Source organism: Hyperoodon ampullatus, assembly GCF_949752795.1.
Source record: "Hyperoodon ampullatus genome assembly, chromosome: 18".
Taxonomy (NCBI): domain Eukaryota; kingdom Metazoa; phylum Chordata; class Mammalia; order Artiodactyla; family Ziphiidae; genus Hyperoodon; species Hyperoodon ampullatus.
Window position 1 is genome coordinate 15,340,716 of NC_136931.1, and position 9,202 is coordinate 15,349,917.

At 42.1% G+C, this 9,202-nt stretch overlaps 1 protein-coding gene across 1 annotated transcript; it reads right to left on the minus strand.

The window, feature by feature from the left end:
- Positions 1-2,691: 2,691 nt before the first annotated feature.
- TXNL4B (thioredoxin like 4B) lies at positions 2,692-6,872 on the minus strand (the record flags this gene model as incomplete). Its single annotated transcript, XM_079723243.1, has 3 exons — positions 2,692-3,389; positions 5,192-5,343; positions 6,741-6,872. The coding sequence occupies 3 exons, from the start codon at positions 6,870-6,872 to the stop codon at positions 3,224-3,226; spliced, it is 450 nt and encodes a 149-aa protein (XP_079579369.1). The 3' UTR covers positions 2,692-3,223.
- Positions 6,873-9,202: the final 2,330 nt, after the last annotated feature.

Consider the following 9,202-nt stretch of genomic DNA (forward strand, 5'->3'; position numbering starts at 1 on the left):
CATTTCTGTGTTTTTAGCCTTGGGCCTTTTAAAATTCTCTCATTTATAGTAGGCAGCAGCCAAGTGCTCTAGAGTTTACTGGGAGTGTGGCAGAAAAACCCCCAGGGCAACTGGAAATCCCTGAAGTGGTACAAACTGCCCCACTGCGGGGCTCATGATCACTGAATGAGCGCCTATCCAACGGCAGGCCTCAGAGAGGTCACTGTTATCCTTGTTTTACAGACAAGGAAATAGAGACTCAGAGAAGTTAAGTGATTTGCTTAAGGTTACATAGCTACAAATAGTGAAGCTGAACCTTTAACCTAGGTCTGTCTATATACAAAGCCCGAGCTCTTTTCACTGCATCCTTTTGCTTCTTCAGAGTAAAGGAGGAGAAAGAGTGGAGGCTGGTGAGGAAGATACTAGCTCACAGTGGCATGAAAACAAGTGCTTTAACACAGACAGTACTTCATTGTTTGTGCTCCAACACACAGTGCTTCAGGTGGCAAAGTAAGATGGTATAAAGGCAGGATTTCTGGACTTGCTGGGTCCAAATCACAGCTCGAGGATAAATTTGCCAAGTTCCTTAAGCTCCCTGCCCATGAGTCCCCAGGTCTCTCCTATGAGGGGCTTAACCCAGACCATCTCTGAAGTGTCCATCAGTAATAACATTCTGGGGCCGGGCAAAGTTACAAGTCTCTTCCTTAGGAGGGGCTGCTTTTCCCACTTGGAAGAAACCCACCCTTTACCAGGAGTCAAACGCAAGCCATCTGAGTCTTTCATTTCACAAAGATAAGGGTCTCGTTATTAAGGGTTTCCCAGAAAAAGGGTTCTAGAACCCAGCACGTGAAGCTCTTCTAACTGAAGAAGAAAAGTTCTAAGTAAGCGATAAGCCTTTATTCAATATGCTGGCCCTTCACCAATATACCGTCCTGTCATCCCCAAATAGGGCCTCTCCTGCTCATGGCTTAAAATGTCACTGTTCCTCACTAGGGTTCTGCCCTTCCCTGTGACGTCCTCCTCACATGCACTCTCCAGATCCGTCAATAATTTTCGACAGGTTACAGCTCATAGGCCAAATGAAGGACTTAGACCTGTATTCTAGAGCGTGTGGAAGAGATGATCGCTAGAAACTGAAAAGTAATACCAACACATGAAATGATGCCTCTCAGGAAGCACCTATTTCTTCTAATCGTACCTTCAGCACTAAGTTTTCTTGAAGAGCAATCTGATTAAGTGGCTCCTGCTCACCCCTCAGGAGGAACATAAAAGAAAACCTTTGGCAATTTCCCAATTCCCTTACCTCCTCTGCCTTCCTCCCAGCGGCACCTCTCACCCGCCTGGCCTCCCCCTCGGGTTCCAGTGACAATGGACTCCATGGAGCCTTCTCAACATGCGTGCTGTCTCCAGCCCCCGGGCCTTCCTCCCACGGTGCCCTCTCCTGAAAAGCCCTCCCCTTTCTCCATGAGTACCTCCTACTCTCCTTTAAGGCTCAGGCACTGTCTCTTCTAAGCAGCCTTTCTTCCATCCAGGAGTCATTCGTTTTTATGTAGCATCTGGCACAGGACGGGGCACACAGTATGTACTTAATAAATACTTGCGGAATGGACAGCAACCAAGATGGCAACAAAAATATAAACCAGGACTTCAGAGAAGCATTCCCTAAAGCCCTCAGGAGGAAAGATATGAGAATCTTACGCGTGAAAGTTCCGAAGTTTTGCTGTTATCTGAGCACCTCCCACACCTCAAATGCTGTGTGACTTAGGCTATGAGGGACAGAAAATCCAACTAACACTGACAGGCAGTGAAGACATTTTATTCCTTCATAGAAGTAGTCTTAAGGGAGGCACGTCTAGAGTCCACTCAATAGCTCAGTATCGTTATCAGGGACCCAGGCTCTCTTCACCGGTCTTCTCAGCATGTTCATTTTTCATCCCAGTGCTGGTTGCCTCGTGGTCCTAAGACAGCTGCTGTAGTTCCATGCATCACGATCACCATGAAAGCACGAAGTGGGGGCCAGGAGAAGACGGAGGTGGTGCTGAAAGGGTTTTGTTGTCTCCTTCCTGGAGTGGCTCTCTCCTTTATCAATGAAGGCCACAAAGGTGCCCAGCAGCCTTCCTTTTATGCCACATTTGTCAGAAAAGGCTTGGACAGGAAGCACCTGGCAAAGGGGGACAGACTTGCAGTGACAGTGCTGCCCTGCACAGAACTGGGTTTCTGTCATCAAGGTGGCAAAAAGCTGCCAAGCAGGTCACGTGCTGCCTGGCACACTGCCCTCTGGCTCTGCATCTATTCTCTTATTCTAGAAAGTCAGTACCCTTAGCCCCACGAGGTTTTGAGAGGAGCAGGAACTTGCCCAAGTGGTGGCAGGCTGTGCCAGAGGACCCTGGGGGAATTCTTCATAACGTTGTTAACACAGGCAAGTCCTATAAACATGATACTTCTTTCTAGCAATTCTGAGACCTCTTTCCAGTCTTGAGTCCTTGAAGTACAGTTTTCTCCTCAGAAAGAGATGGAGCTCTGGGAGAGATCAGCTCCTACTTACTAAGGATAGTTAATTCTTTGTTTAGCTCAAATTGGGTGCTGGATGATAAAGGTTCAAGTTCTCACTTCTTGGGCAATTTAATAATAGAAAAGCTGATAAAATGAGCAAGCCAGGATACCTTTAAAAGTCTGAGCCAGAAGGCTCGAAGATAAAACAAACTTGCCTGCTCTCAGTAAAGAATGATTTATTCCAAAAGAACTGGGATAATAGCTGAGCACGAGATAAATACACGAGTGGAGGAGTGGCGAGGCTGAGGAAGATGGAAGGGGTGGGTGTGTACACATAGGGTAGAAAAGGAGTATTTTTGCTCTTATGGGAATTGACTTTCTATTTTACTTGTGTATCAAATAAACATAGTTAAATCAACTTGTACTAGCCAAGGTTTAGAAGGATTCTGTATTATCTTAAATAAAGAAAACTATAATATAAAGAGAAATTAAAATAACCACACTGGGGAAATTGACCATGGCTGACTTGACTGCTCTGAGGTCTGCAGGGAGTAGACACTTGGGCATTCCCAATTGTCACAGCACCAGTGTGGTCTTCTACTTGGGGGCCGGTATTTTCTATACACGTCAAACCTCTTCTCCGCCGGGATGCTGACCACATTTCCAAAAGACCCCAGGAAAACAGCCCAGCTGGAGTCAGGCACTGTTTCACGATGGGCCTGTCTCTTCAACTTTGACAGTAGTGAAAGTGCTAAATGTCTTGATAGAGGAGGTCATATTTGGGAATATTCTTGGGATCAATAGGACTTTGAACAATAAGTTTTCCCCTCATTGCGCCTCGATAAATTACTTCAATCAAATCTATGAAGTCTTGTTTGGTTTTGAAACTTCCCACGAACTTAGTGTGATCTGGAGACCTAAATAGCATAGGAGAGAAACAACCTCGCTCAAAACTTTTCATAATTACTTGTCAGATCTTCAGGATAAACAAAATAAATAGCAGCTCTGTTATTTTCTTCTGATCAGGGAGCCTTTAGACACAAAGCCTGACACTGATTTTCCCTTTGCGATTACAGGCCCCATTTGATATACGACTAAAACCAGTGCTGTGGGCCACTGGGAGAGCATGTAAGCCCTACCAGGTGCAAAGCTTCTGCTTCAAAACCTATTTAATCACTTCTCAACTCATCATCAAGTAGTATTCCCTGGGTGTTAGCATGGGCTTAGTTTGTTGTTGCTGTTGTTGACTAGACACTGTGCAAAGTCCATTAACTTGTCGTTGTCTCTGAGTTTTACTCACTTATACTTCTGAGGGGTAGGTGCAATATTACCTTTTTTTTTTTTTTTTTTTACTTTTCAAGTATCAAGTATGTTTACTGTAGAAACAGTTTAGGAAAAAAAAAAAAGAGGCCAGACGGCACATTTTGGTATATACCCTTTCAAGCTTGTGTGTGTGTGTGTGTGTGTGTATGCATTTCTTTTTTTCACAGTCACGGGAATCATGTCATGTAAACTATCTTGTAAGGTGCTTTTTTCAACGAACATATAACATAGTTCTTTCAAAGTCATTAAACATGCATCTCCCATACCATATTAAATTAATTTCTAGTATCCTTCTCTGGACATCTAGCTTCTTTCTAAGTATTTTGTCTTCTAAATAATGGTGGGATGAATGAACATCTATGTAGCCAATTCTGGCCACTTTCATGACTATTTTCCTTCAGATAAATTCCTGGAAATGCAATTGCTGGGTTAAAAATTGTATACATTTTAAGGTGGTAAGTAGTATCATAAATCACCCTCTGAAAATATTCACCAAACTAATATATATATCAACTGTATTCTAGGAGAATAAATAGCTATAAAACACTTAAAACAGATTATATTTAATACACTTTCAAATAAATGATGACAAAGCAGGCACACAGATCTAGACAAGTGGACTCCTTGACCACAGTAAGAAATGATAGGAATATTACGGATACATTCAAAATTAATAAGTATTGGGATGCCGACTGGATGGAGGGGAAGGCATTAAAGATTTCATGTTAGTTATTCTTTTTTTTTTAAAGTTTTTTTTTTTTTGATATGGACCATTTTTAAAGTCTTTACTGAATTTGTTACAATATCGCTTCTGTTTTATGTTTTGGTTTTTTGGCCTCGAGGCATGTGGGATCTTAGCTCCCTGACCAGGGATCGAACCTGCACCCCCTGCGTTGGACCACCAGGGAAGTCCCTCATGTTACTTATTCTTGACAGACTTTGTTGAAGAATGACTTCAAAATTCTCTGAGTGCAAGAAGACAGGAAACTTGGCAAGAGAAAAGCATGTCTTAATTTGCTGAAGGATTACTTCTTTTATAGATGCAGCCTATGAGTTTCAAAAGGTTAAGAACAAATGACCTACTTTGTTCTAAATAAAATTCCTGGGAATCTTTTAAAAAACCTGTTCTGTATTTCTACACTGAAAGATGGCGAGCGCTTCACAAACTGTACTATTCTCTCACACTTAGTAAGTTAAAATTCACCACTCATACTGGAAACACTCTCATTTTGCACCAAAGTTCCACATAAAAAAATTAGAGAGTGCATCAACTCAGGAAACAGTACCAGCATAAGACTCACAAAGCCCCCATCACATGCAAGTAGGGGAGCTACTGAAACTGCCTAGATAAAAGAAACTTTTAAGACTATAATAACTTCATGTCAGTATAACTTACCCATAATCCACTTTCATATGCTGCCCATTGAAGAAAAACACAGTAGATGGAATATAACTGATGTCAAAATAGTGTGTATAAACTGGGGTTTGGTCCACGTCTACCAGATATATAGCAGCCATTTTACTTAAGTCAGAAGAGGTCTTAGAAAGCTGCAAATGAAGAGAGAGATGTGGGTTACAACTTGAGGGCAGCAACGTTTCTCCTGTGAACCTTTTTACTGGAAGAGAATTTTCTGTTTGAAAAAAATTCCTGGGCCAAGAATCTAGCCTGTTTGAGTTCCACGTTAGATACAGTGTAACCTTATCATTCAGCGTCTGAATCACTGTTGGCAGGGTAATGAAAGGGCCCTAGGCAAACTGTGTGAATATATTTCTGTTTCTTCTTTTTTTTTTTCTTCTATTTTTGATTGTAAAAAGTTTTTATGAACTTTTTATGGATTTATAAAATCCATACTCACTTAAATAAAAAACAAAACAACTCAGAAATATGTACTACAGACAATGGAATTCCCCCACATCTCTTCCTTCCAATCTCCCCATAGATGATAATTATGATAAAAATAGCAAACACTTACATGGCACTTGTTATATGCTACGTGTTCTAAGTGCTTTACACTTGTTGGCTCCTTTAATCTTTACAACATTCCTATGAGGTATGCACTGCTACAGTCACCGTTTCACAGACGAGGAAACCGAGGTACGGGCAGGTAATGTGCCCCTGGTCACATGGCTGTACGCAGTAAGGTTAGGATTTGAACTCGGACAGCTTGGCTTCAGAGTCTATACTCTTGACCTCTGTGATATTCCACACCCTCTGTAGTTGAGGGTAAAATGCTGTGGCCCCTTCCCCCCAGATTAACACATCACACCCTCATTTTTAACCACAGAAGTGGGGTTTCCTACACTGTATCCACACTGAGGGTGGCAGCAGTAGAAATGGTGGGTGAGGTCTTAGTCCTGGGTAAGTCTCTCTCCACAATAAACAGAGACAAGGATAAACTTACTGTGTCCCATACTCTCCTTCCTATTCATCAGACTGTGAAGATTTGTTGTGAAATCAGAGATTATCAACAGGCACACACTGGAGGCAGCACACTCGAAAAGCATATTTGCAGGCAGAGAAAACAAAGTTCAAATCCCAGCTCTGCAATTTAGTGGTGCTGTGCCTGTGGGAAACCACCTGACCTTCCTGGCATTCATCTCCCCCCTTGGGAACAGTAATAGCAATTATCCCCGTGTTGTGAGCACTGAGTAAGACAATGTTCACAGACTCTTGTTAATAATGTTCCTGGTCTTCCACTGAATTGTTGGTGAAACAGCTTTGGCAGCTGCTACTGGGGAAGGGCATCCAGGGCAGATTCAGCACAATCACAGTTTTGGGGGTTCAGCTCAGGGCAGGCACACGATTAGCTCTTAGTGAAAGTGTGCTAACAAATGAACAGCTATATCCCCGGGCCCTGCCTGCTCCCTTTCATTCATTTTGCAGATGTGGAAGTGAGAATGTATAGCTTTTTAATAAAAACCATTTACTTAAAAAATTCACTTACAATATCATCTAGTTGCAGACAGACAGGATCCTCGTCTCTCCCGAACCTGAGAACCAGCACCTTCTCTGCAGTACTTTTTATCGCCTGGTCCACTTCTTTTTTGCTACTCAGCTTGGGTAACAGGAAGCTCATGCTGAAATAATCCAAATATCAATCCTCACTGTCAGTCCTGAAAGTTGAAATGTTTAAAGACATTAAGTGCATGAGTCCTAATTTTACAACATTTTTAATTTTTGTAGTAGGTAATGTGTATATATATTTTTTTCCAGAGGAAAAAAGGTTTCACACAACACAGTAACAACAAAGTAAAAGGAACACACTAAATGCACAAACTGGCGGCAAGTAAGTCCACCAGTTAAAAAGGAACAACATAGAAAGGTATATTGTCTCCCCTCAACTGGCTTAGTTCCCAGTGTCCTGTAAGTAGTCACAAGGTAACAACTTTCATTAGTTTCTCACGTACCTTCCAGAGTTTTGTTATGCATTCACAAGAATATACAAATGCGTTCCAAAGTTTTCTCCCTTTTTTACTCAAGAGAGTGTATTCTTTCAGTCAGTGTTCCAGCAGGAAAGAGATGACATCCTCAGATTTGGTAACCCGAAGACTTTCATTAAGGAAACGTATAGGAAAACAGCAGGGTGTAGTGCAGGACCCTGGGCTAGTAGCAGCGGGACAGGGCGCTGTTCTCACCCACAGGCCTGAAGGAGCCATGGGAGGGAGTAGCTACCAGAACCGTGTGGCTGAGATTGCTGGAGTAAATGCCAGACGTCCAGCACACATACTTTACCCACTCTTCTGCACTTTGCACTTTACCTCACATGTGAAGACCATCACGTATCTCTGTGTAGAAAACTCACCCATTTTTTGCCACAATGCCATACTATTTCATGCCCGTTCCATCCTTTTTTAAACAGTCTTTTATTGACGGACATTTTTATTATCATGAGTCCTGGTTTAAAGATCCTTGGTGTATGTCTTACTGAGTATACCTCATCACATGGCAAACAGATCAATTAAGAGTGTGTAAAAACCACACACACACACACACAAAAAACAAATAGTAAAATACTGAGATAGAAGGGGCCTCTCATTTTCAGACTAGTTTGCTCATAGTTACACTTCTAGCTACAAAAAAAAGGGACTAGAATCCACGCCATCAAATTTCTAGTCCAGTGTTCCTTCTACTATAAGTCCTATTTTTATGATTGAGAAACTCTATGATCAAGGAGCTTTACTTTTGATCCATCCATGAGAGACTCCATTGAGATACTTAATATTTTGAATTCAGTCCCAAATGTGTCTTATGCTACGAAAAGGGAGGATTTCCTTCTCTCTCTCTCTTTTTTTGGTGACAAGTCACATTTTAAGATATGAATTACTAAAAATTCACATAGGAGATGAAATTGTTCTAGTAATAGGTCACACTTAATTTATTTATTTTAATTAATTAATTAATTTTTGGCTGTGTTGGGTCACTTGCTGCACGCGGGCTTTCTCTAGTTGAGGCGAGCAGGGGCTACTCTTCGTTGTGGTGTGCGGGCTTCTCATTGCAGTGGCTTCTCTTGTTGCGGAGCACGTGTTCTAGGTGTGCAGGCTTCAGCAGTTGTGGCTTGTGGGCTCTATAGCACAGGCTCAGCAGTTGTGGCGCACAGGCTTAGTTGCTCTGCGGCATGTGGAATCCTCCCAGACCAGGGCTCAAACCCGTGTCCCCTGCATTGGCAGGTGGATTCGTTACCACTGCGCCACCAGGGAAGTCCCAATAGGTCATACTTTAGAGAAGATGATTGCCAGAAGGGACTTCTTCAAGTCGGAGTGGCAGAACAAATTACTGATGAAAAGGAAAGTCAGAGAGAAGATGGATCTGTCCCACCACTAGAATTCAAACAAACAGCAACTTCTGTAAGTTACTGATAAAGAGGAGGAAGTGGTGGGAGAGCAAAGCTGTCAACGGGGAGTGGGGAGATAAGCCTGTAAGAGGGTGGGACTGGATAAATGTTGGAAAGAGGAGAGGGAAATTGAGACCACACCTAAGAAAATGTCCACAGCAAAGGATACCAACAGAAAATTCACAAAAGAAGAGGTAAAAATGGAAAAATATACTGGGAAAGTTAAGCTTTACCAGTAAGCAAAGGAAAGCAAGTTAAACGATATATTTTCAAATCCATTAATTTGGCAAAGATTAAATGATAACGGCAAAAGTGTGAGTGAAGGGGCAGGCATTCAGAGTCCCTGCTGGAACGCAGAGAAGCAAAACTTTTCTAGAAAGAAACCTGAATACTCTTTGACCAACAATTCCACTTCTGAGAATTTATTCCTAGTAAATAAATAGACATATGCACAAAGATCAACGTACGTTTATAACGGTGAAAAACTGCAAACAACCTAAATAACCATCAGTAGGGGACTGAGGAAATAAATGATAGTACAGCCACTGCAACGTACTAGCACACTGTCATTATAT